Below are 27,966 nucleotides of genomic sequence, written 5' to 3'. Positions count from 1 at the left end.
GGCCCTGATTTTGGTCCATCACACAACTCTGGAGCTGCTTATGATATTTCCAAGCAGCAATAGCAGAACAGAACTGTCATACCAAGGAATTCTGGTATTTTTGGTGCATTTTCAGAAGCTTGCCAGAAGCAGGAGAACATATCCCTGAAAGAACACTTGATTTCTGTTTTCACTCATGGATTTTTGAACATACACAGTATCCCACATCCTCACTTCGAGGGTTATAATTACAATAGAGGCAGAACAACAGCTTTGGGTTATATATAAAATTTAAAATGATATGTAGTCATGTGTAAATACTAATGTATAATGTGTGCCATTACAGGAAAATGTCCCTGCTTGTGATGGAATATCAGCATCTAGGATGATGGACCAAAGGTAACTGATGCCAGATAAGCAGGAATACTTCCAAATAGTCAAAAGAAATTGCCATGTGCTTTTGAAAGTAAATACCAAGGTGACTGTGGTCTTACCTGCATATGTTCACGTGTCTGAGAACTTGTGAGTGGAGTCTGTAAAAGTGTTCCTGCAGTAGTTGCTTGTAGGTACTATTTTGTGTATTATGTAAATTGAATCTATGACTTTTCCTCCGCAATTGAAAGAAAGGATGAGAGATGAATGAAGGAAATCTTTAGTCTAAATTTGAAGATAATAAACAAAAGTTCAGGGAAGATTATACTGATCTAGGTAACAGGTAACTGCTGTCTGTTGAGGTCAGGTGGACAGCACTTCAGGACCTGGTTTAATGGCCATGGTGGTCTTAGTTTGAAGGTTGGACAAATAATGATCTTAGAGGTCTTTTCAAACCAAAACAATTCTATAATGTAATATTTATGGAAACAGTTGACAATCTCCAACTAAAGTTGCCTATTAGTAAATTCTTTAATAGCCACTGTAATTTCTTCTTGCAACAATAAACTATCCTTTCTTGTTAGCTTGTAAGACACTTCAGACTAATGCAGATTTTTCAGAGAATTATTATAGGTTACAAAAATTTTGTGAAGGAAAAACTATACAAGTAGAACTACGTTATTTTCCATTGCCTTATAGGTCATTTTGCTGTTGCCTGTGAAAGCAGTAAAAAAGACTAGGCTTTAATCATTTGGGATGAAACAGAAATGTTGTATTCTCATTTGTAGTGTCCCATGTACCACTTCTGTGCATAGGAAATCTTCTATTAATGATCATACTTTGAAAGTAGCAATTAAATTTGTTCATTTGATTCTGATGAATGTCAAGCTTGGAAATAAAGAAAAGTGACTGTTCTGTTCTCTGAACTAAGAAATCTGTTCTGATAATTAACTAATTTTAAAATATTTCATCATTTACAAAATTTATTCTCCGCATGTTTTTCAACTTTTTAGCTTGTCAGTGCTAATCACAGAGTATGATAAACACTTGGAAGAAATGAGAGAACAGCTGCAGCTTTATGAGGTATGGATATTCCTAACATTTCAGGCCGCATATTACTGTTTTAGAGTGTTAATATCTAGGACATCAGTTTTTTATCAATGAAGTACAAATGTGCCACGCTTGACAAACTCACTGGGCTGCAGTCTGCCTCACATGGACAGACGGTTTTCTATCAAAAGTTTGGGAGTTTGGCTGAATTGCAAAGATTACTGTGTCTTTGGAGAAGCAGTGTTGTGAAATGAAATGTGCATGTTTTACTGCTCTAGATCTTTTCATGTGGTTGCAGGTTTTTTTCTAGGTGACATTCAGAGGAAGCAGCTGTTTCCTTCTTTCCCTGCAGGTATATCTTGGCCATGCAGTCCAGCTCAGTCCTGCAAGTGCAGATCCACCCAGCCTTCTTCATTCTTAATAGTTCTTCAGATTCAAATAATGTAAATGTTAATTATCATGGAGGCAGAGGTGAAAGGGCACTGTTTTCCTTTCAACCACAGCAAAATGAAACTTTTTTATCCTTCATACCAGTACCAAAAAGCAAAGGGATATGTTTACAATCTGTGGCATACAGAAAGCAATTTTTACTTGTGATTCACATTCAGAAGTTATACCCAGTCACTTCATTTGTTTGATCTGCCCATCATAAAGATTCTGCAAACACAGTCCCCAAGTTTGACCCATTTTAGAAGGCTGTATAGAAGCTGTATGGTTTCAGTTAACAAAACAGGCTATTTGACTCATGCAACTAAAATTCCTCCTTGGTTAATTCCTCAACTCTTTTTCTCAAATGCTTACTGCATAAAAGATGAGCGTTATCCACTCTATTCCTAAAAGAACTTGAGTTAATTAATAATCTGTAAGAGCTTTATGAATTCTGAAAGGTAAGTTTAATGCTGATGGTAACTTCTGAATACTTAGATATAACAGGACTTAGTACCTACTAAATTTCAGAGGCATCCTGTGACTTTCCTTAAAAAAAAAATGTGACTTTCAATTACTGTATTATGCTGAATTAAATTGTTCATCTCTTACAGTGTCAGTCAGAATTAAAATATGAAAGGATTACCAAAACTTGTGTCACTAAATGAATGCTTACTCCTGCATGGTTTTTCTGTTAGGTACAAATGAGTGAGATGAGACTAAAATTTGAACAAGTTGCCAAGGAAAATGAAAGGTAAATAGTTGCACTTCCCTGTTACTACTGCTGCTTTTCTTTATTTCTAAACCTTACAAAGCTTTTTTTCTTTTATTTCCCCTAGGTCATTTTGAAATCTTTTGAACCTCCTTAATAGCTGAAGATTTTATTCTCACAAACTTAATGTTAGAGTTTTAAGTGCGTAATACACCATGTTTAGGAGGTGTAACCATGCCTCTAAGAACTAGCTACTAAACTATTTCAAACTCTCTGTGTTTATAGAATATAACTTAATAGATTTCAGTATGACTTCGAAGTAAATAGGATGTACAGACTGAAGGTACAATAGACTTCAGTTGTTAAAATCTATGTTATATTAAGACTTTGCTGAACTTAGTTCTTTGAATTTCAGGCTGCATGCAGAGTTGAAAGAGGGTCTTGAGAAGCAACTGCAAGCTATTCCTTTCATGCCTCTGGGAAACGATATTCCTGCAGATGAAGACATAGTGAAAAACCTTCAAGAACAACTATGGCTGTTGACTGAAGTATGTGAGATGAAATACTTGTAGTGTTTTATTTCTTTTGTTAATGCTTTGGCAGACTGGGGGAAGGTGTTTTATTTCTTGATTCAGAAATCACTTGTTCCAAGTTCCTTCAAAGTATTTTGAGGCCCTCTTGACTTCCTGTAGCTAAAGAAACAAGTACTTATACTTCCAACTTAAAGACCTGAAGAAACTTCTTCTCTAGGCTCATATAAGAAGATTTTTAATTCTTTTTTTGCCTGTAATTTTACCTGATTGACTTGATCTTTATATTGCATTTCTGACCAGAATATTAATGAAGTACTTACCTGCAAGTTAGTTTTTGTAGTAGCTTGGCATTTTAATCTAAAACACTGTGATGTGATATGAGGAGGCAAGTATACATCTGCAAAGGTAAGCACATTTTATTGAGCTTATTGCGGTGATGTATCAATCCTCTTGCATATGGTTAAGCTGAAGATAAATTGACAGCTGAATTTAGGTATTTGAATATTATATATGGTGTAGGACCACAGTAAATACCTGTAAAAGTTTCAGCTAGGAAAAAAAATCAGGAAGACTTGCATTTGACTTGCAGGTGGATTTTGAGTTTCTAATCATCTGGTTTTTCTGAACCGATTTGGCATTTTGTCTGCTTAGCTCTGGTGTGTGCAGAGAAGTACTGAAAATGGCATTTCTTGAAAACAGAAGTTATGATTTCTTTAGAGAATGATAGATGAAGGTGAATGTGATCTAATGGAATATTTTATACAAACTATTGTTCTGTAACTTAGGAAAAAGAAGTAGCAACAAAGGTCTGTCAGATGACGTCACAGGAGCGCGATCGACTCCAACAGCAGTACCAGGAATACATGACTGAAATGCAGGTTCACATGGCTGAAAGGCAAAAGCAGAAAGTAATTCTCATTTATATTACTGGTAATTTTGGAATGCTTTTCTGTACTGCAGAGATTCTGGGTCTCCGTGGATCCCCCTGAAGTGGGAGAAAGTGTTCTACCAGTACTGTTAATTATTTTCCATAATGGCCATCTAAAGTTGTGTGGTCTGATGTGGTCACTGATTTATCAGTGAACTGCAGCATGGTGATTGGAAGGGTTCTTTAGGTTCTTTATTTCAAACATATGTGCAAGAGCTTGGGGAAGGCACCGAGTCTGAGTCAGAAAAATGTCTAAGCCTTTCACATTTTCTTCTATGTTTGAATCCTGAGTTTTCTCTCAAAGATCACCATGGGATAGTGGGGAAAAATAGTCCATTTCCTGTTGTCATTCAGTAAAGAAGCATGTGTAAATGGATGAAAAATCAACTTCACCAGTAGTCTTAAAACACTGTCTTGTGTTTAGCAACCTATTTGTCGTCTGCTCTTTCTGGGAAAGGCATATTGCATTGCCTGGAACACGCATAAACTTGTTTGAAAATGTTTTCATTTCACTATGAAACTCTCTAATTCCATACTCTTTATGTTGATAATGAATGTAAGAAACTCTGAATTCTCTTTTTAGAATCAACTGGCTCTCTTTCAACAATTGACTCAGCAACTGCGTATAGACAAAGAGAAAACAGAGTTGGTAAGTAAAACCTTCTGAACAGTGACCTAATAAATTACTTTTTTTTTCCTAATTGAGCATTAAAGTATAAAAGAAGAGCAAAAAGTCCTTCACACATACCTGTTTGAGGATGAAATTGTGCCACTTGGATTTGCAAACTTGCATGGGGACCAGTTAAAAATCAAGTAGTAGCAACAATTTTTCCTGAGCATCAAACATCAGGTCAGGGTGGTTGAGAGGTTAGCTCTTAATATTATGTGAGCTCTGTCTTTAAGAAGTAACTAGTAAGCATTTTAGTTTGTAGCCAGCGTACTTCAATCGCACAACCAAAACTATCTACACAAAGGAAGAAAATAGGTGAATTATGTCCTCTTCTACAGTCTATCTTTGCCACATCTTTATTGATTCCTACTTTGGCACTGCTGGCTTCAGTGTCTTAGTCTCTTAAGATTCAACCTAGGACTTCCAGGTTTGACAAAACATGTTAATAATGTAGAAAAATGAAGGTGAAAGACTCAGTGAAGTTTGTGCTAGAAGCGCTTCTTATGTGGGCAAAAGGGACTTTGAGTACTCTCTGATAGTCTTGAAATTAACTGTTACCCCTCAGAATTAGGTATTTTAGAAGCAGGAGATGGCCTGAAACAATTCTTAGCAATAGTCAAAAAAGCAGGAAGAATCTCAGCAAGTATTAGGAAAGAAGGAAAAGGAATATGTTGTGCTTAATTCCACAGTACAATAGCATCTTGAATACTGCCTGCAGTTGTGGTCTTCTCTAGTATCTCAATGGGAAGTATATGTAAAATGTAGAGAGGCTAGTGGAGCAACAAAAATATGAAATGATTCCCAAATGAAAGGACACTTGAAGGAGAATGACACCTCCAACACTATGGGTGGCATAGAAAAAAAAATGGAGATGCAATTGCTCATTGTTTCTTTTCTGTAAAACAAAGGGGATTCTTTCTAACTGTATGTTGTCTGCTGTGGTACTCAGTCACAAGGTACTAAAGAAGACACCAAACAAGATGGGAGTGTAAATGGTGGGTCTGAGCTAATAGTTTTCATCTCTGAAGTTCTTACACTGCCAAACTATGGTGAAAGAGCGTTTGCCTTTCTCACTCACTCTACCTAAACCTTGGCAGTTGGAGACCAGCCACAGCATTAAATGGGCATTACTGGCTGGTTTTATGGTATTACGTTCTTTAAAACTGTCCTATAACAATTCTGAATGTGGCATTTTCAATACAGTAAACTACAGGTTACAAATCTCTGTATTTTGCAGAGCAATCAAGAGCTTCTGAAAACTGTAGCAGAACAGAATGTGCAACTAGAGCAGCTACGAAAGCAACTGAGGTATAAACCAGACAATCCAAAAAAATTACTGTATTTCTCTTTTACATTTTTTTCTAACCTACTGCTGTCCCATGGGCCTTGTTTTTACTGCAAACTTACCTGGTAGTGATAGTCACAATGGTTTCAGTTAATGCACGTTCAGTTTGTTAGAAATGTGTGCATCATGAATGTTTGCATAGTTCTAGTTTGGTTCAGCTGTCTTCTGAAACATGCAACATTTCACCTTTGATTTAAAAGGTTCAAAGTGTCAGCATCACATCCAATTTGCCTCTGAAGGTAGGTTTTTATTAGAATATAATTTGCTCAAAACCTAGTTACATAATTATTCCTTACACCTCTGAAATTTGAACATTTAAAGTAGTTTCAGATGTGAATGTTTTTAATAAAATTGTCATTCACTGTTTCCCAATAAAGACCTCTAAACCATAGGCCCTTTGGAAGTTAAAGATAAAAGAAGTTTTAATTATATTCCTGAAGTATGCTAAGTAAAATGAGAACCTGTGATACAATTCCATGGTTATTTGTTTTTACAGCCAAAGTTTCTTCAGTGCCAGTTTACTGTTAATTCTTAGTTAGTGATGGATGAGGTCAAACTAAAATTTAATTCCAGTAAATGGTGGATTTGTGGACTGAGAATAAAAAGGAAATGGATTAATTATCAAGCAGTGGTATTTCTTTGTATAGCATTACTTAAAAGTTTAAATAAACTGTTTAAAACAAACATGCATTTCTAAGCTTAAAATTTATAATGTACTTGATGCTTAGTTTAATTATTAAATTTTCCTTTTTGTTACTCTAATTTTCTTTTGATAATGTGATCAAAATAGCTAATATAGAAGAACTGCTACATTTTAGTGGTTCTTTAAAATCAAAAGATAGAATTATCGCCCAAAAAATGGTAATAGTAAAAATATTTTCTGTTTTCATCTACACAGTTAAAGATGCCTCTCTTTTATGCAGCTTTTGCAGGTAATGCTGGTATTTAGAGGCCTAGGCTGGCTGAACACATGCTGGCACTGATTTTATCCCTGCAGGAGAGAATGACTGCATCAGATATTCCTTTTCCTCCCTTCCAAAACCATACAAAATATTCCAATAAAGAACCGTTGGTGTCTGCTGTAATGCTCTGTGCTTATCACTGCTAAGATTGAGTGTTAGACAAATTTCAGCATCTGTTTAATGAGCCTAGCTGCACTATTCCTAAATATTAAAGTAGCTGTGTCACAGTACCCACACTAAATGGTACAGGTTTAGAGTAAATGAACAGATTCACTACTGTTTCAGCTCATAAAACCTATTCAGATTACAGAGCATATCGGTTACATTCTTTTAAAATGCTTTTTAAAAGTGAAATCTAATTAGAAAACAAGATTTCTCTAGTAAGTGTCTGTGGCCAGTTATAGTTACTGAATCACTTAAAGTTTTTGATTGCTTAGTCCTTGCAAATATGTAATCAGCACATACACATTTTTGTTAGGGTATCTTTCCACAGGACAACAGTTCAATATCTTTGGTATTCCTCTCATAGCAAGAATGAGAAGAAGGGGAAAACCTTTTCTGCCCTAGATAAGCAGCATTATGAAATCTACCTGCCCTTCACAGCTGTGACAACAAAGTTGTAATGGAGCTGGAGTTTCCCCCCTGTAACAACTGAAATGTCAATGATAGACTGTTTTCTTTACACAGGCAAGCCAAAATAGATGGGCAGACAGCAATTGCTAAGGTTGATGAAATGACCAAGTTGACAGAGAAGCTTCAAGGCCGATTGAAAAGAAAGGTATTGTGGAGAAAAGAACAATGTTCTGTTGCATTTGACTGCCTAGTCAGTTACCTGAGTGCTGATGTTAAATTAATTGGAAGTTGTTCTATAATTTGGTTTATGTTAGTGTATCATTGTTTTGTTGATTAAAGCTGAGATGATGTCTGGACAATACATACATTCTTTCTAGGAAGAGGATGTGGTGTCTGCCCTGCAAAGAGAAACAGCATCTGACAAACGCTTGCAGCAGATGCAGTCAGGCATAAAACAGTTGGAAACAAGGTAAAGATGACTCCTCAGGTGTTAATAACAGGATACATGCATGTGAGAGAAAACATTCTATCTCCTTCAGCCTCTGGAGTCTGTGCTTTTGAGCAGTTCTGTTTTCTCAAAGTACAGGTGTCCTACGCTTGGCTGCTCTCTATTTGTAACTTTTCCTTTTCTGCAGCCTTTCAGAACAGCTTCTGATTTCAGTCTATTTAAAATGATGAAACAGACTACCTGATCTTTTTTGACTGTAATAGAGGAAAAAATGAAGCGTGTGGTTTTTCTTTTAGGGCACAAATTCTAGTTACTCAGTTCTCTTTAGCTTTAGGTAGAATTCTAAAGAAAAACATTCACAATGAAACTTGAAAATATTCATGTAAATTACCTGGTTTTGAGGTGAATACAGATTTTTCTTTCTGTGGTAAACAAGACTTGGTTTCAGGTCTTCGCCAAACCAAATATTTAAGAACGCTGTTAAAGCATGCTTCTTAACAGTAAATGCTAGTTACAAAAGTAGTTTGAATACCTGCTGAGGAGCAGAACTTTAATTCCAGCACGTTATAACTAGTGGCAGATCTAAGACTCAGAGTCTTTTGTGTGGATTTCCCCCCCTACCCCCTTCACTTCAATTATAGGACACAGCTGAGCCCAGGCATTTTGATCCAAGTATCACCAACATTTGTTGAATTATTAGCATTAGTCAAAGAACCTGATATCTAAGAATTCATAATTTTATTGTTGAAGTCATTGTGTGACTTTATCTCCTCCATCACAGCCTTGTGAGCATGATTAGCAGACTCTTCAGTAACTCTAGAAACCAAATACTTAGTAGGGAGTCAACTTTGTGACTGATTGTGCTGCCTCAAGTTGTTGCACAGGCTTTTGTAGCTACCTGTCCTTGATTAATTTTACTGGCCAAAGAGTTGTGGAAGCCCTTCAGTTTCTTTTAGAATGTCTAAAGAATTAGCTAGTATTATTTTCTGTAGGGTTTTGGCTCTACAAAAATAGAGTAGTTGCCTTTCTTTATATGTTTTACTACAAACACTAGAAAGTCAAAAGCATGGCTGCTTGAAAAGGCAGCCCAAGTGTTGCCAGAGTGCTCACTATGGATTTTTAGAACCATGCAATTTATTGTACCAGCAGCTTGTGGATGTTTCTGAGGTTTTTTGGAGGATACTGCTGAGGCTTTCTTGCCCTTTCTCATGCCTACCGGTACTGACAATCGTAATTAAACATTAAGAATTTCTGAGGTGCTGTAAAATTGCCAACAGTTTTCTTGTTCTAATGGTATAGCTGCAACTTCATTGCCCACATCCAATTATTCATTTCCTCCACAGAGGAAAACTGTATTCCATCTGGGGCTGTTCTGTTCTGTTTTAATATAGAACATTTTCAGTGATGTATCCCAGGACAGCAACATTCTTCTAAGCTCCATCTGAGATTAGATATCTGAGTTAACTCCTTTAATTCTATTTTTCTCTAGAAGTTGATGAATACTAAACTCAAGGACTGAGTCCAAATACAAATAGAAGAACAGGAATGCAGTTTTGGCAACTTAGGAATAAATATTTCCTATTAGTTTAGTTTGAAAGAATGGGTGTCTTAAGTATCTTATTGTTAAATGAGTAAAATACTGCTGTCTTGTAGATTATGTGTTACTGTTGAAAACGCTGAACTGCTGAGAACAGAACGAACAGCCCTGGAGAAAAAAATTGGAGAGCTTCAGACACGGTGTGCTAATCTAGAAAGGGAGAAGTATGATGCTGTTGCAAAAGTCCAGGATTGCATACAGCTCTTGGAAGAAGCTAACCTACAAAAAAGTGAGGTAAAGTAATGATGAAGATGTTTCTTAGATGCTGGAATACTTTCATCCCTTGGAGTTGTGAAGTGCCTGACAGTGGTTTTTTACAGGCATATGTGCCAAGCTGCTTTTATGTCTGTTGTGCCAAAATCAGCAATGTGTAGGACAGTATGAATTTCAAAGACTATGTTGAGTGCCTGGATAAAGGTGATCTAAGTGATAATACTGTACCTGAATTTGAATTTGCAAACATTTTTGACAGTTTCTTATCAAAAACTTAGAAACTTAGTCTTACCTGTCAAAGAACACTTTTGGAGATGGTGTGGATGGTGTGACATAACGTTAACAGGTGCTCAATACAATGAATACAAAGGTCAGAACAAGAGTTAAAAATTAAGATGTCTTTAAACATAGTGTGGATTTTTTTTAAGTGCAGATTTTTCTTTAAACATGCAGATTTGATCAGCCTATTTCAGGCAACACTTGAGAGATTAGCAAAGTGCAGGAGTCAACAAAGAAAAATAGACATACAGGGAGGCCATAAACCAAATCTTTATGTACAAATGTGTTATAACTGTCACAGGATGATGTCATAGGTGGGAGTGAGGCTATCATAATAACACTGCTCTTGCAAACATTATAAAGCACACAAAGCTAAGCTTGCAAAAAGACATCAGAAGAATTTTACAAGGGTTTACAAGAATTTAACTGAATGGGAGCAGTAAAAGACAGTACAACAAATGAAGTGGCATCTTACTGCCTGAATTTGTCTCAACTATTAGGGGTGGGTTTGTGTCTTTCTCCCTTTATGTTCCTTGTGCCACCAAAGATTTTTTCACCTCACCTATCAAGAACTGTGTATTCTATAACCTTTCCAGACCAGCATTTCCTATTTTACTTTAACATCAGCAGCATTCTTCCATCCTCTGGAGGAAGGGTTCCTTGCTGCACCTTTTTCTGTAATTCTCACCATTGTAAAGCAAAATGTTCTTGCTGTTCTTGTTTGCTTGTTGGGTCTTGGTGTCAGCTACTTCAAAGTGAATAGGGAAAAAGGTTTTTTGAACAGTGACTATGTGTGATTTCTCTCTGTGCTAGATATCATCACCACTAGAATATTATCAGTAGTATTTCAAGTTTGTGTTGTTTTTTTTCTAGGCACTCTTTAGGGAGAAACAAAAGGAAGAGGAAATAAAAAAAATGAAAGATGAAATGTCTCAACTTGTAGAAGATACTGCGGCAGGAATTAGAAAGGCAGTAAGTTACATTGTTTAGAAGGAACGGGAAGATGTTTTTGTTTTCCTCTGTGTGAAAAGCTATTGATGGTGCAGTGATCCTGAGCAGGAAGTGTTTTGATAATAAAGGTAGCAAGGCAGTCTGCTGGCAGTACTGAACTCTTCAGCTTTGTTGCTCAGACATATTCTTCTGAACAAAACTATATTCTTAACTGTCTCAAGAACCAAAAGTGTTGATATCTGTGCAGACATAGCTATACAGTAGGCTGCACTGTGGAGACATAAAAAGTGGCACTTCATTTTCAGAGATTCTGTTCACTGACACATCAACAGACTGAGTGGTATTGGTATCAAGGTATTTGATTTATGATACATGTCCTTACCTTGGAAGTTGTTGTTGAAAGCTTACAGTGTGCATTCAGATTACAGGGACTTGTTGGAAGCTATACTGACAGGTTTTTCGCATTGCAGTAGTTATAAATATTCACCTGTTTGGGGAAGTGAGACTCTTACTATTAAGTACAGGTAACAGCCCAAAGACCCAGTATCACAAACCAGAGTTTGCTAGAGAAATTACTAAAAAGAAACACATAAAAAGTAAAATTTCAAACTATGAGTTGTCATGTTTCTCCAGGTATTAACAAATACAGCTTTTGTTATCTGATCTAAAAGTACCTGTTACACAAATTGCAAATATCTTGCACCTAATAGTCAGCAGGTTTCCTGATGTTTTTACTGTTCTTTTTGTAAGGCCTTGTCAAATTAGTAGTGATTGATAAACATTCATGTGCATTTCTGCAGTAAGACTTGTCAGTTATTGCAGTCCCAGGTATTTTCATACTTGTGTATATGCATCACATACAGACTCTATATTAAAAAGAAACAGGATGGGCAAACAGTGCAGTGGATTTTTGTTTTAGGTTTTCTTTGTTTCTGATCACAGGTAGACTCTGCAAAGAAGCAATACAATGTTCAGACTTCTCGACTAACAGAAGAACTTTCAGCTCTTCAGATGGTATGGTGTTGACTGATGAAAGTGGGTTTGACAGCAAAACATTTGAGAGGCCTAGCTTTTGTTGGTCAAGTAAATTACTAAATTCAGGTTAAAGTTAACTAATACATGATCAACAGGTAATTGCCCAGGAATCTGTTTGCATCCAGCGTATCTCCAAACATGAACGCAACATCCAGTGACTTTCATGTTACTTGACAAAAGTGACTGCTGCAGAGGTGTCAAGATTTGCTTTGAAAATTCATTTTCAATGTAAAGATTTGCCTTATGTGTGTATAGTCATATCTTACATTTACTGAGAACTGGCTTGATTCTGCATGAAAAAATACAGTTCTGCCAATCCACCCATTTCTTTGTGCAAGTTTATTCCTTGAGTTACTTACATTATTACCATAGTTCATAAATGTTTTGACAGTGAGATTCTGTGCTCTAGAAAATACGTTCCATGTGATGGCATTACTGAAGTATGCCTCTTTCTTCCAGGGATAAACAAAACATGGAAAGCTGAAATACTGCATTTATATATCTGGATATGTAGCAATGAAAGTTGATAAAGTATAAGTAGGAGGAAGTCTGTAGTTCACAATCATCCTATTCTTGAATGAACCAGGAACTTGTAAGAAATTAAGTGGGAGACCAAAAGAGCTGGGTGTGTATGCACCTATTTATGGGTTCAGATTATTGAAAGGTTTCATTTTATGGTTCTCAGTCTTGTCTAGTGAATAGAATAGAATAGAATACACCAGGTTGGAAGAGACCTTCAAGATCATCGCATCCAACGTATCAACCAATCCAACCCACCTAATCAACTAAACCATGGCACCAAGCACCCCATAAAGTCTCCTCCTGAATACCTCCAATGATGGTGACTCCACCACCTTCCCCGGCAGCCCATTCCAATGGGCAACCACTCTCTCTGTATAGAACTTCTTCCTAACATCCAGCCTAAACCTCCCCTGGAGCAGCCTGAGACTGTGTCCTCTTGTTCTGGTACTGGCTGCCTGGGAGAAGAGACCAACATCCGCCTGTCTACAACCTCCCTTCAGGTAGTTGTAGAGGGCAATAAGGTCACCCCTGAGTCTCCTCATGTCCAGGCTAAGCAACCCCAGCTCCCTCAGCCTCTCCTCATAGGGACTGGTCATGTAGGAAAAACAATGAGCAGATAAATACAATCAAATGCATAGGTGCCAGCATCAAGAATGACATTTACAATGGCTGGGTTTTGGCTTTGGCGCTCCTTTCAATTTTTATTTCGAGTTCCTTTTGCAGGCTAATTTTTTTAATTCCTTCTGAAAATAGGAATGTGGAGAAAAACAGAGTCAAATTGAACGAGCCATTAGAGAAAAGAGAGCAGTAGAAGAAGAACTTGAAAAGGTAAGGCCATTGCATGTATTTTTATGTCACGTTTGATATCTCTTTTTGGCAGAAAAAGATTTGCTGGTTTTTCCCATTTTTTCCCCTCTACATTTTCCTATTTTTTCAGTAGGCTTTCTTAATTGCACATGAAAATATATGTATCTTATGGTCGTTGGGTGGAGGGTTATTACACCTGGAAAAGTTCTAGTGCATAACTGAAAAAAAAAAAAAGAAGATTCTTTGAAAAGTGTAAAAAGGAGAGATGTTTGCCATACTCTAAAAGCTCCATAGACAGAAACCTAAATGAGTGTCACGGCAGCAGAACAGAAATTCAGTCTTGTTTTAAATCACTGGAATGATGCAATGAGGAATACGTGTCCTCCTTGTCAGTACTACACTGTCAATCACCAGGGCAAGGTAAAGGTGATCTTACCTGCAAGTGTATTCATCAGATTTACAGGGAAGACAGAGGACGAGAATTTGACAGCAGAAAACTAGAGCAACTGCATCAGAAATATTTACTTGCAGAAAGTGCCAAAGGCGACCTTCAGCTCAGTCTCCAGACAACACAAAATAAATTGAGACAACTAGAAATGAAGTAAGTAACGGATGGTACAGAAATCAGAATTGAAAACAATGGCAATCATTAACAAGTGAAATAGTTAGAAATTACATGTTAGGGTTTTGGTCATATCTTTTTAGCCAGTCGCAGAGATATCATCAAGAGATCATAATTGTAAAGAAAGGGGAATTATGAGCCACTATAAAAGAATTGAAGGGAATTGCATGCTAAGAATGAAAGATTTTACTTAACTGCAAGCAGTTATTTGACCAAAAAAAAAAATGAAAATAGAAGTACATTTTTTTGACTCTTCCTTCATTTTAACATAATATTTGTATGAAAAGTTGTTCTGAAACAGGCAGTATTTATAACTTTATAAACTGATCCACAGTGTGGTGTCTCCTAGTACACGTAGAACACTATTTCCATAGCATGCTGAATTTCATGTCTGTGTTGGGAACTCAGGTATTGTTGCAATTGCAATAATACACAATGGTAACAAGTACACTACAAGACGTAGTTTTTAGAACAGGTACTTGTTTTCAGTATGTAAAGTGCAGGATTCTCTAGAAGCTTCATTTATGTACTCTGATGAACATAAATCCTGTCATTTCACCAGAGCAATCCTCAGTTGGGAATCTGGAAATGCTATGAACATTCAAATCTTTTATTTCTCATTGTTATTAGATTGACTTTATGAATTCCATCATCTTAATAAAATTCTTTGCTGACTTGTGCAAAACTCTGGCTGTCAACCCCATTAAATGTGCTGAGCCAATTACAAACTTTCAGGAAGAAACAACTGTACTGAGTCAGACCAAAGACCTGTACCAATACTATTTTTTAATGTTTTTTCCTAGTACAGAAGTTGTTAACTCTTGAGTTCCAACAATACTTTTCTCTTTTTTCAGCTCTGAGGAAGAGAAATCTCGTTGCCAGGAAGCTATCTGTAAATTGCAAAGCATTCTGGATTCAGAAAGAGAAAACTGTGCTATTGTCAGTGAACAAAGGCTAAAACTTCAGCAAGAGAATGAACAATTGCAAAAAGAAATGGAGGGCTTGAGAAGGCAGGCCATAGAGGCTCAACAAAAAGCTAAAATAAAGGTATGGATTGGATGTTAGTTTTATATTAACATAAAACTGATACTTGCTTAATAAGAGGAACAGTTCTAAGAGGCATTGAAAGTTTAAATCAAGGATAAGAGTGTCAGCAATGCTTCCTGGTTTCTGCTTAGAAGTAATTTTGTTGTAACATCATGTGCCCCAGTGATTCCAGATTGTCATTTATCTATTGTCTGTAATATAATGTGAATCTCCAGAGTGTTCCTCTACTTGTATGTAGTCAGAGTAGTATGTAACTACTAAGTCAATTCATAGTGTGGTTGTCAAGTACTGGTGCTGTACTTCTGGACAGAGGGCAGTTTTCTATATGAGCAGCTGTGAACAAGATAATTAGTTGAAAGATGGTTGGTTCTTTTTGAACATGTTGCATTAAAAGCACCTGAACAAACTACAGTTGAGATAATAAATTTGTCTCATGGTACCATTGGCTTCTGCAGGGAGTAAGAACTTTGACCTTGATGAGCTTTCTCAACATCTAAAGAGCATTATTTCCCCTCTGTTCTTAACTCTAAGAGTGTAAAGATACTGAAAGGGGATCTAAGTATCTGGAGCAATGAACAAGATTTTGGTGAGTGGTTTTACAAGCTATGAATGGGGACCATCTCCATTCCAGTTTCCACTTTGCAGCACAAGATAAAGGAAGCAGTCAAATTAAACAGGAAATCTTGTTCCAACTCCAGAACCCTTTGGCCAAACATAGCAGGGAAAAAAATATCAGAATCTTGTAACATAGAGGTACCATTTGTAAAGTATGTGCCATGTACTGTGTCTCATTTTTAATCAGAGAGGCTTCCATTTTAGTCACAGATAAGATTTATTACTTGCTTTCATTTTCCTCTGGTGTACAAAGGATTTCAGATGCAGTTAAACTCCCAACATATTTTAGCTAGATGAAAAAGAACGAACGTGTTTTTGTGGAGAAAACACCAGGGAGAAGGATCAAGATTATTTACCAAAATAAGCATCCACAGCTCATTATACTTTGTTGTCAGTTGCACTATTTGCTTAGATTGGTTTGGGAACATGCATCTCTTTGAGCATATAATAACAACTTTAATTAAAAACACTTGCAACAAATGTTTATAAATTTAACTCGAGTGTAGTAAAGTAAAATAAAAAGTGAGGGACTTGATTGTATCCAATTTGTACTTTTGCTAGATAAGCACAATGGAGCATGAGCACGCTCTGAAAGAACGTGGGTATGAAGCTCAGCTTAAGGAAATGGAAGACACCAGTCAGAAGTCTACTGCTGAACTGAGACGCCTGTTAGTAGCACAGCAAAAAGCAACAAACCGGTGGAAGGAAGAAACAAAAAGTCTTACTGAAACTGCAGAAGTCAGGATCAGTAAGCTAAAGTAAGTGCAATTTTCTTCCTTTTCTAGAAGCTGTTACCATTTTACTTACTGTTTAGTGTATGGCAGTAGACCTGTGGTGAAAAACTATGAAGAGCAAACCACCCACACATTTGCTTCTGGCAAAATAAGAAAGAATATTCTAAAGAGAACTTTGGGTGCTTAGTGAAGCTAATTTCTCATCTTGTTGGTGTGTGAATTTTGTAATGACGGAAGTAAATGAAATAAATTACTTCTAATTTTCTCTGCCAAGATACAGCACACTCAGTTTGGAGAATTTTAGCCTTGGATTGTCAAAAGCTCTATTTACAGCTACTCAGAACAGTCCACCATAAAATTAGTTGCTGAGCGAGTCTCCAGACTTCTAAAATGAGCTGTAAAATACCTTTAGGACACACATCTAATGTTCTCTTCTGCTGTCATAAATGAGGATACAAATGAGTTGTGTGATTGCCCTAAGCAAAAATATGATATAAACTTTACTTTTCTCTCAGTTCATACAGGTTGCCAGGTAACCAGCTGATACTTGTATTCCCAGCACAAAATATAAGGATATTTACAAGTTTTGAAAGGGCACAGTAACAAGGGCATTTCACACAACAGACACAGGTTACATATCATTGCTAGATGTTGGGAAACACCAGCACCTGTGGTGCTTGTGAGCTTATATACAGACAGATGTCAACTGCTTCAAAGAAGACAGGGGTATTACTGGAAATGAGTGAGAAGCAAGTATCCTCGTGAGAAATGAGCCATTTGCAAGTTACATCTGGAATCGATTTTACAAACATAACTTTTGTTTTAAATGCACACTGTTATAGTTTGCTTCCACTTGGATGTTCATAGCCATTTAGAAACACTAAGAATCCCCACAGATCAACTTATGAAATAAGCATGTATGGCATCTACATTCATCCTGGGTTTTCTTTTCAGTGTGCAGACACATGGCACAATGTTAAAATGCAAATTGATTGATCTGTGCAGAGTGGATTTGTAGTGTATGTCCTTTTACTGATACTGCTTTCCTCCACCTCAGCTCCCTCACATGGCTTGTGTTTGGCTGGCAAGTAACAGCCAAGCTGTGTCTAGCTGCAGGCTCACTCTGGTTAGCCAGCTAGCTGCTGCTTTTAGGAGGATGAGTTTTGAACAAGCTTTCTCTCAACAGAGGCAAAGATACGTGTTTGATTTATTTGATTTCTGAGCTCAAGAAGCTGTCAGATCAGGTAGAGAATAAATTAGAGATTAAATTAGCCTGATATTTTTATAGAACTTCTTAGAAGTTTGTGTCCCTCTCCAAGCTTGTTGAGATTGGCAAGCTGGTACATAGTAACTTTTCAACTAGGAAGCCTGATTTCAGAAATCTCATTTCTTTAATTTTAAAGTGCTTAAAAAGAATATAAGATGGCATACATCATTCATTGAGGAAGTGCACTGAGTGGGTTTGAAAGGAAAAAATCGAGGTAGGCAGCTCTGTTAATGAGAGATTTGAAATGACCCTTCAGTCACTGAAAGCGTAGGATACACTCAGTTGTAGTTCTTTGCTCAAACTGATTGTAGAAATTGCTTACTGTCACGTTAACAAGGAATCAAACCTTGTGCCCTATTAAAATTGAAAACCTGTGAATTCTACCTTGTATTTCCTTTGGACTCATCTTTGGATTTCTCATGGGTTATTATTGTAATGGCTTAAATATTCTCAGCTTTATCTGCACTATTTCCAGTATCCTATGCAATTTCTGGAGTCACAATTTTAAGCATAGCTTGACCTTTCTTAGTTGTCAGAACACCAGTGGTATGAGTGGAATTAGAACACAAGTTCACTACACAAGCAAGGAAAACAACTTCCTGAAAATGTTGCTGTACCACTACTTGAACCTGGTTCATCATCTTCTCTAGAGAAGGATATGAATTAGATAGACCTCCAGTGAACTAGGCAAACAGCAGTCTTGCATGTAGTGGTGCTCCCCTGGGAACCTAGGCTCATTCCTCTTTCAAGTGACGCTATCGTGACTGGTTGTACCTATTTTCTGTTCAGAGCACTGTGAGTTCCATCCTGATTGAAATACAAGAAGGATTGATCAAACATTTATTGATGACCTTTCTGGTTTACTAACAGCTTCACTGAACTACTTTCCACTTTTTCAGGGGCTCCTTTCAGAGCATTTAGAACACTTTGTAGTAGTAGAGGATTGTCACCTATGGTAACTAATTCAGTTTAAATCCTTATCCGTCAAAATATAGGCTGGCTTTATTTTGCCTTAAAATATGCTGCATTTTGCAAAGATTAATAAACAGTTCTTTCAAAAGGAAAAAGCCTCATCAAAGCATTGAGCTTGTCTGCAAGACACTGGGAGCTGTGCTTCTTCACTGCCAATTTCAGTGGTGTAGCTTCCACTGTCTGTAATTAGCTGGGACTTACTAGGAGTTTTTTGACATATTGTCAGTAATGGAGAAATGCATTAATTGGAGAAGAAAAATACTTTGTAGTGTTTCATGCTAATTTGTATTTTATTTTCAGTAAATGAAACTATAAAATCCCTCACAGTTGAGCATCTAGGTTCATAACGAGGTCCTGAATGTAGTTCAGCAGCTTCCAATTAAAAGGGAAAAATTTCAGACTTCCAAAATAATTAAAAACGTGAAACAGCTGCTCTCCCATTGAAAGCTTTAATGTTAAGTGTTAAAATGCTGCTACAGTAGACCAAAAGCTCAAGACCTTATTTATCTGCAGCAAAACGCTGACACAGAAAAGATCACAAACATAAGAGGAAGTCTGCTTTGTGAATCCGCATTAGAAGTAGGTGGTAAATTTTGCAGATGTCACTGTTCATGTGTGACACTGGCTCTGTGGCATCATCTGGAAAACTGCAATCATTTAATGTCCTGTATCAGTGAGTACTGCCTGGTGAGCAGAGCAGAAACCCCCTTCCTCGTGGATCACAACTGTCGAGTCCATATGATCCTGTGCGTTCAGTAGCTGTTTTGGTTTAAGTCCAAAAGCAAAGTCTGTTATTTTTGAAGATGTATTTGTAGGTAACGCTTTCCCATGCTGTATAAGCTAGAAGCAGGTGTTTGTATTAGACGCTTCCTCTGCCTAACAAGGAAGCTGGCAATAGAAAGAAGCTTATTCTCTGCTAGAAGGTCATTTAAACTGGAAGAGGAATTTCTTAATGAAATCTGTGCAGTGATGCTCTGCTATTACAGTGACAAGTGGCTAGAACAGAACCTGTAAATACTATCTAGACACTTTAAAATCAGCTTCTTTTTCCATGTTATATGCATTACTAGATACTTAACTGTATAGATTGATAGAACAGTTAGGGTTGGAAGAGACCTTAAACATCATCTAGTTCCAACCCTCCTGCCATGGGCCAGGACACCTTCCACTAGACCAGGTTGCTCAAGGCCTCATCCAACCTGGCCTTGAACACCTCCAGGGAGGGGGCATCCATGACCTCCCTCACTGTAAAGAATTTCTTCCTAATATCCTAATACAGAGCAGAATGAAGTTGGTACAAAAACGAGCTCCTGAGTCACATAGTAGTATTCAATGTACAGTCCTTGCTTCTATTGCAAATGAACAATTATCGTATTTATTTTAAGCTTACCACAATAACATTTTGAGTGCAAATACAGAATGGCAAATCGCTTCTTACTGTGTTGTGAACTAAAATTAAGTTGCTGATTATTTAAAAAGTAAAATAATTTTGCAGTAAATGCATTTATTACGAAGGTATCAACAAGACTAATGGGTAATCAGGATCTGTTGAATTAAAGGCTCTGTTTGAAACTCCTCTTGAGGCTAATGCAAGTGGTATCACCAAGCAGGGGCCACACGGAAGGCTGACGTTCTCCCAGCTCTCCTATGTATGTACATTTTGAAGTTTATGTGGTTTGGGGAGGACTAGTTAAGCTGTGAGCTTGTAAGGAAAACAGTGTCTTCCTTAGAAACTTCATTGTGTACAAACTTGGATGAAGATACCAGCATACACTTTTTGGTTTTAGATAGAGAGCTCTCCAAGTTTAGCAGCATATTGTGTATTTTAGGGACAGTCGGAGGCACTCCTCGACACTTCTTGAAGGTAGTATTTGATGTATTAGATCCTGTAAAGATGTGAGCAAATGCAGAGAGTGTGTTGGTGACAAATAGCAGAATTTCAGCTTTTAATGAGAATTATTACTTTTACAGCACAGTCTGTGCTTTATAAAGGAATGTTTTTCATAAGTTGTAAACTTCCTAGCAAAAGTCATATCCATGTCTGCTGGGGAGATAGTTTACATAAAAGCATTTCCTACTGCATTTCACCAGAACTTTGCTGTTAGTGCAGCTCTCAAGCCTTGAGTCAGTGTCCCATTTGTTATTGTAGGTGTTTCCTGTTCCTTTGACTGAAATTCATGATCTGTTGCTGTTTTTTCACTTCTGTCCTCATTACTTTCATTTTCCATGTGAACGTGTCTGAGACATTTTGGCTTCTTTTCTAACTTCCCAGCAGCAGCATAAAGGAAGCATTAAATAAACACTTTCAGAAATGAAGCAACATCAGTGAACACTGGGTGATTTTTAATTCCAAAACAAATACATTTTGCAACCTGCAACAACAGAGCAGAGTGATGATGTTTCTAAATTAGTAGATCAGTGAAAAACCTATAGATAAAAATCTTGATAAATAAATTGATCCTTTAAGGCTTCACTGAAATTATTCTGTGCTTACGAGGACATTTGGGTCTCAGTTCAAGTTAAACATGTAACTGCTGTCTATAAAACTGAACTTGGAATTAAAACACTGCTGAAACAGCAGGCAGTGCATCGAATAGCTGTAGACTAAATATGACTGTTTGCTTCATAAAAATACATGCTAGACTTCACTTACAAAAAGATTTTTGTTCCATCTTAGCACCTTAAGATGCTGCACAATTTTAGAAGGATGTATTGGTAATAGACCTCACCTTCACCTTGCAAGAGGGCAGGGAACCAGTTTCGCTTCAACATACCTGTGCCAAAAGCCAGTCTTGAGGGTAGCTGAGCGGGTCAGTGCCTCTTGCAACATAGGTCATCGTTCAGAATAAAAACATTGCCTTTGGCAGCATGACTACCGCCTCATGACTAGTGTTTATTCTCCTTATTCCTGTAATAGGTCCAGTATGGCAGGCTGAAACGAGGCTGTTGGACTTCTGGCTGCATCCATTCGAGATGTACTTTTGAGTTCCAATGGCATTTACTGCAGTGAACTTAAACAGCAGATATTTCCAATTATAAAATAGTTATGCAAATGAATGGTTACTGTTAAAGGTCGCAAAACAGTGGTGCAGCACTCATTTATTTCAAGATGGGTTGTCTCAGGGCTTTTCTCTTGAATTTAGGTTGTTTCTTTCTCTAAGAATTTGTGCATATGTAAAAAACCCATTTAATTTTATATGTGTTTAGAAACACATATGAAAAACCTATCACCCTCAGCTTAAGTTCAGGAGAGTCTCAAATTTTAAGTTAAGGTGAACTTAATGCTCCTTAGAAGCCTGTATGGAGGTTTGCTGGGATGAAGTGAATTTTCTGTGTGGTGCTGTGGTTTAGATTCATGACCAAACCAGTGCTGGTAACACAGCAATGTTTCAGCTGTTCCTGAACAGTGTCGAGGCTGCCTCTGTCTCTCACTCTGCTGCCACAGTGAGTAGGCTGGGAGTGGGCAACTAATAAAGTAATAAAAATAATAATACATAGTATAAACAAATTGGTTCATTAATAGTCTTAACTTACTACTGCCATTGTCTAGTAGTAAGATATAACTTGGGGGAAATAAAAACTATTTATTGTAAGATGAACCTGTTCTGTTCAAACTACTATATTGAACAGCAGCTTTAGTATTCACTTGTTGTATAACTGTCACTTACAAAAGAGTATCCTTGCCATATTGGTTTTAAATTTAACTACTTTGGTTATCTTAAGTCATCTGATTGCAGCTATTTTGGGTGCCTTTGTTCCAGTTTCTGCTTCTGAAATATTTCTGTCATAGTTACTCTCTGACTCATCAGTAGCCATGTGTGGGCTTTAGAATTCTCAGGTTTATCTTTTATATAACTGAGAAGAAGCTGCCTCTGAAGATGGCCTTTTCTGTGCTTGTGTGTGAAGTGTGGGCCATGGCTGCCGCCTTCGCTTTACATCCTGCACAGTAGATGGGAGTGAATTGCACAGCATCTTGAGACGAAGAGGTTTCCTCCATTTCTGAAAAATTATTCTTGGCTGCATTTCTGTAATGTTTGGCAGCCATGGCTGCTTATTTTAAGATGTTCATTAAAGAAAAAAATTAACAGTATGAGAGACAGCTGCAGGTACTGGCAGTATACAAAATTCATAATCACCAAGAGTAACTGAAGCATATTATAGTATAATTCAACCGAAAAACCCCAGCTGGCACATGCTATATTTGTCATAGGAGAATTTTGCAGAGTGTTCCTGCTACAGCTGGCAGATTTATCACCCGTCTGCCAAAATGCTAAAAGCTCACCTTTGTTTCCTACTCACTTAACAAAGACAATACGGAGTAGGGACTGATTTGATTATTCAACAGTTGGGGTTACTGCTCAGTTCTAATAGAAAAATCTCATCATGTGTGTTTGGGGGAGGGTTAACAATTAGAATGCATCAACTGTCTGGCTCAATAGCTGTCATGTTTCCTGATGCTCACAAGGTTAAACTGTTCCTTTAACTACATGTTCACTGCGATCTAGTTGTCAAAATAATTTCTTGCAGTCTGGGTAGGGCCTGTGCGGTTAAGAGTGCTAGTTCCACACCTCAGGATGAGCACAGGAGACAGATTGCTTTCACCAACAGAGACTTTCTAATTTAGAAAATTATTTAGATACTCCTCTAAGGGGAGGTAACAATGAAGATGGTTTGTCAGAGTTTAAGAATTGATTTTCAAAGCTGTATCCAATATTCCAATAACTGATGCTTTACTTTGTGTTAATCAGCACCTTTTCTTCTGATTCATAGAAGTGAGCTGAGTCAACAAAAACTTCGTAGCCAGGAGCTCATTTCTCAGCTGGAAATGGCAAATGAAAAGGTAACTGAGGTAAGATAATGACTGATGACGACAACAACTTTCAGTTACTGCCTGATGCAGGCACACTAGGATCTTACAGAAACCTATTTAGATGAGTTGTGCTGCTGGTTTAGAAAAATTAATGACTTTTGACAGGAGAAGTCGTAACTGGAAAACCCCCACTGTTTCTGCTGACTGATGCGTTCCAATGGCAGGGAGATAAATGAACTTTACTCTCAAATGACAGGAAAAGGTAAAGGAGAGATCATCTTCCAAGGTTACTAATTTAGCAACTGTAGATAATGTAGGAAATGTTTCCAAGGTCACTTATATCAGTGTATGCAGACATACCCTAAAAGGGAGTAGTTATGGTGGTGTGAATACTGTAGCACGTGCAGATATAGCAAATTCTTCACATACAGTATAGTATAACTTACACTGCATGTGCATATATGCATATAGATACAAGAATCCTCCATTAAAGATTAAGGGCAGGGTTCTTTTGGAATGTGCACTGTTCAATAATTAATGGCCACTTAAGAAACAGCTATCCTGTCAGCCTCATAAATCCAGGATAACATCCAATTCTGTCTAAGGAAAAGTTCGGTGTTGTTTTTGTTTGGTTGGATTTGGGTTTGTTTGTTATTTGTTTTTTGGTTTTCTTGGGGGGTGGTGGGGTTTTTTTGGGTTGGTTTTGGTTTGGGGGTTTTTTTGTAGTGCTATGTTACTTAGAGGAGAGAAATGGGGCTGATGCACCATGTAAATGGTGGTTAAGGCTTTATACAGACCCCTGGATAAAAAGATCTATAGTAAGTTTATCATCTCACTTACTTAAGTGTAGCTTTTTTCCCTTTGAGTATAGCTAAAACATCTGCATTGTAAGATTGTGTGAATTCATTTACTTGGATTAAAATGTCAGCTTTTATGCATCTTGCTTCAAGATGGTAAAATGAGTAAAATGTCTCCTCATCACTCTGAGTGACTGGAAACCTCAAATGATGTCATACTTGAGCTGGAAATTCTTTCTAATGCGTCAGCAATATGTCTTCAGGCTTTTTCTAAGTGGTAAACAGATCCACTTATGTTCTTCTTGGCTTAAGCTTCTTCACTACAGCATGTATGGATCCAGTAAGAACAACTTTGCATTTGTAATAAGGTATTTCATTTACACAGGATGAAAAATTAATGATGGAATGTCGAGAATACATCAACAGGCTGCAAAGGCGACTGAGCCAGGCAGAACAGAGGGCAACTACAGCATCTCAAAAGGTATAAAACTAACAAACAGCTGCGTTATCCAAGTGCATTAAGGCAATCTCATTGAATGTTACAAAACTCCCTCCCTTTGTATCATTCCTGGGGCAGAGGTGATCATTTATGTGCATTATTACTAATAGAATTTTAACAAGCAGCTGTATTTTGGATGTCAGCACAAAACTGATGCATGGTCTATTCAACACCAGCATAGAGTTGTTTATGAAAACAAATTTGATGTGCATTAAACTTACGTGGTTGAAAACGTGTGAATGAAGGTGTATGAATATTGCCATCTTCAGAAATGACAGCAAGTTCACAAAGAGGAAAAACCTCTTTAACTGCAGCTCCTGTTTACACAAAGCAGGCTTCTTCAGCTTGGTGTAGCCTCCTGCAGCAGTCACAAGCAATGGATCAGGTGATAAAGAGCAAATGTTGTGCTCTTACACTTGTCTCCTGGGGACTCTTTTAAAACCAGGCATGTCTTGCATTGATGGCTGGAGAACTGTTTTCATAATCATTAGGGCAGCAGAGATCTTCTGTGGGGACTCTGTGGAGTTCTTCAGCCTGATAGAGTTCTCTGGTCTAATTCACTGGGTGGCTGCACGAAGAGCAGGGGGAAATGGTGTGCAGGGCAAAACTGATAGTGCAGACCTGCTTAGCGTTCAACTTGCAACCTTGTGTACCTCCTGCCATGTCCTGTGAACTGACAGACATCAGAACTGCCTTGCCCTCTTATTATTAAAAAAATAGTAATTTGTTAAGAAGCAGAAACAACACAGGATGATGTTTAACATACATATTCTGTAAGTGTACTCCTGCTACCTAATCTTTCATCATCTTGGTCTGAAACAAGACAAAAGCAGTAGTCATCTATGGAGTGCATTGTACATTCTACTGTTTACCCCAAATCTCCACTTCCATATGCTTGCCCCCCGTCCTTTATGATACCTTCCAGATTGAAGTTCTACTGATACTTGCATCTTACAAAAGCCTGTTATCAGAAACAAACTTTTTCTTTTGAATTACAGCTCAGCTTGATAACTGCACAGAAGAAAAAAGCTGCTTCCCTGAAGTATATGGAAAATACTTAGACACATGCGTTGTTCACTTACTCTGTTGGAGTTGAGAAGATTGCTGGAGAAACTTCATATCGGAACATTAGAGTCATACATGGCAAGGCTTGTAAAACCTAAGATAGACGTTTTCTGGTTTATTCAGGTAAGAAAGGAGTGGATGAAGTGGTGCCAGGTAATGATAGGACTAGGGGGAATGGAAAAAAATAGAAATGGGTAGATTCAGATTGGATGTTAGGAAGTTCTTCACCATGAGGGTGGTGAGGCACTGGAACAGGTTGCCCAGGGAAGGTGTAGAAGCCCTATCCCTGGAGGTTTTTAAGGCCAGGCTGGCTGTGGCTGTGAGCAACCTGATCTAGTGTGAGGTGTTCCTGCCCATGGCAGGGGCGTTGGAACTAGATGATCCTTGAGGTCCCTTCCAACCCTAACAATTCTATGATTCTAATATACTCTGTACTGATAGTAAAGAATGGAAGAAGACTGCAGAATGTTGTAATTAATGTCCTCTTAATGTAGCAGATGAAACAATCTGATTCACTGCTGTGGCTGCTGATGGGCTTTGGTCTAGAAAGCACCAGCTCCAGCTGTGACAAGATTTGTGCACAGGGAACAGATAAAGTTCTACTGAAATTCACAAGCAGCTTTGCTCACATGCAGTTGGCACCTTTCATTTTCCTTTGTACTGCAGTAACTTGGGAACGCTCTGAAAATCTTTTATGAACTGTAGCAAGATAATAATTACATCATGAATGTCAAATAATTGCTGGGTTTGTGGGAGGGATTTTAGGTGAGAAATGTCTCCACTGTCTTCCAGTGTTAACAATGTTCAGTTTGTTCTGATGCCCCTGGGAAACAGTAAATAAATAAACTGCTGCTGTGGGTGTTCCTACAGCTCATTTCTAAGGACTGTAATCTGTTTCTATGTGTCTGGGAATGTCAGTTCTCTCTCACTTCCATTTGCCCAAAGCTGGTGAAGTCATTCAGTCACCCAGCTTTTATGTGTTTGAATTCTCTGACATACATGTTTTTCTTGGATAGTTGAGAAACTTCCTATATATAATTCTGAAAGTGCAGCTGAACTTAAGGTTCTCTTTCAGCACAGACCATAAACATCAGATAGGTGTTAACTAATGTTGAAGTGCTCCCATCCTGGACTTGCGTGACACATCTTAAACGTGACGAGTACTGTTCCACTTTGTAACTTCTAAATCACTCGATAGATAATGCTTACCCAGTGCTTGATGGAAACTATTGGTTTGGACTGACACACTCATACATCTGGCACTAGGGTTCTTCACTATATTTACATTTTAGAGGACAGACCTGGGTCAGTTACCACATGGAAGTAAGTTTGTGCCACCTCCCAAGAACCTGACTGTGCAAGTAGAGCCTGCAAGGTAGAAAACAGCCTCAAGAAAAATTCCTGCTTATGCAGAGTAAGCTGTTACTTCCTACAGCTGTACACACTTCTTCACTAGCTCTTTCTTGGTTTGCTATATTCCTGTAGCCATTGCAACCTCTAATTCCACTAAGAGACTTCAAAGAATGTTCAAAGCAAAATGGATACACCGTCCAGCAGCTCCAGACGTCTGCTGTGGTGAGATTTTCATCAATCAGCCACACACACGATGGAGGGAGGGCAGCATCAAGCATGTTATTTTCATTTGTATAATGTACAGCTGAGGGGATGACAGAACACCTGGAAGATTTTGTCTGAGCCATTAATCCCATTCACTTCTTGAAGAGAGGCTCTAGCTGTGAAGTGAAACCTAGCTGAACATGGCAGGCAACTGTATAGTTTTGAACATTTGGGTTTGCTTTTTGAGGCACAGAAGGGCATCTGCTTGGTTATTTTAATGATGGGTGTATTTGTTTGAGCTTGTGCTCAGCATATGAACTGCAATGGCAACAGAAGCACCTAATGGTAAGGTGCAGAGCAATGACGGCAGGTGACACAGAAAAGAAAAGGATTTCCCACCTGTCTGCTTAATCCTCTGAGCAGATAAAAAATGACCAAAAACATCCATCTGAGCCACAGAGGGAATATTGTCAGGTGAGCCTTGTCATCCTACCACCACCTCCTTTCATTTCTGTTTGGTGTCTAGAGAAGGCTGTGGGCATGTTGCTCACAAGTTGGACTTGCAGAGGAAAGGCACTT

General features: G+C 37.8%; 1 protein-coding gene across 1 annotated transcript; it reads left to right on the top strand.

The window, feature by feature from the left end:
- The first annotated feature begins 169 nt into the window (after positions 1–169).
- On the top strand, positions 170–26,756 carry SCLT1 (sodium channel and clathrin linker 1). Its single transcript, XM_009896016.2, has 19 exons — positions 170–378; positions 1,365–1,434; positions 2,526–2,581; positions 2,955–3,087; positions 3,858–3,980; positions 4,584–4,649; positions 5,908–5,978; positions 7,665–7,755; positions 7,928–8,019; positions 9,652–9,829; positions 10,961–11,059; positions 11,981–12,052; positions 13,349–13,423; positions 13,858–14,003; positions 14,879–15,071; positions 16,248–16,444; positions 23,430–23,508; positions 24,652–24,747; positions 25,764–26,756. The coding sequence occupies exons 1-19, from the start codon at positions 365–367 to the stop codon at positions 25,824–25,826; spliced, it is 1,914 nt and encodes a 637-aa protein (XP_009894318.2). The 5' UTR covers positions 170–364; the 3' UTR covers positions 25,827–26,756.
- The last annotated feature ends 1,210 nt before the right edge of the window (positions 26,757–27,966 follow it).

The sequence above is a fragment of the Dryobates pubescens genome, chromosome 24 (assembly GCF_014839835.1).
Source record: "Dryobates pubescens isolate bDryPub1 chromosome 24, bDryPub1.pri, whole genome shotgun sequence".
Lineage (NCBI taxonomy): Eukaryota > Metazoa > Chordata > Aves > Piciformes > Picidae > Dryobates > Dryobates pubescens.
Note: the sequence above shows the minus strand (reverse complement) of the source record. Positions and strands in the feature narration are given on the sequence as shown.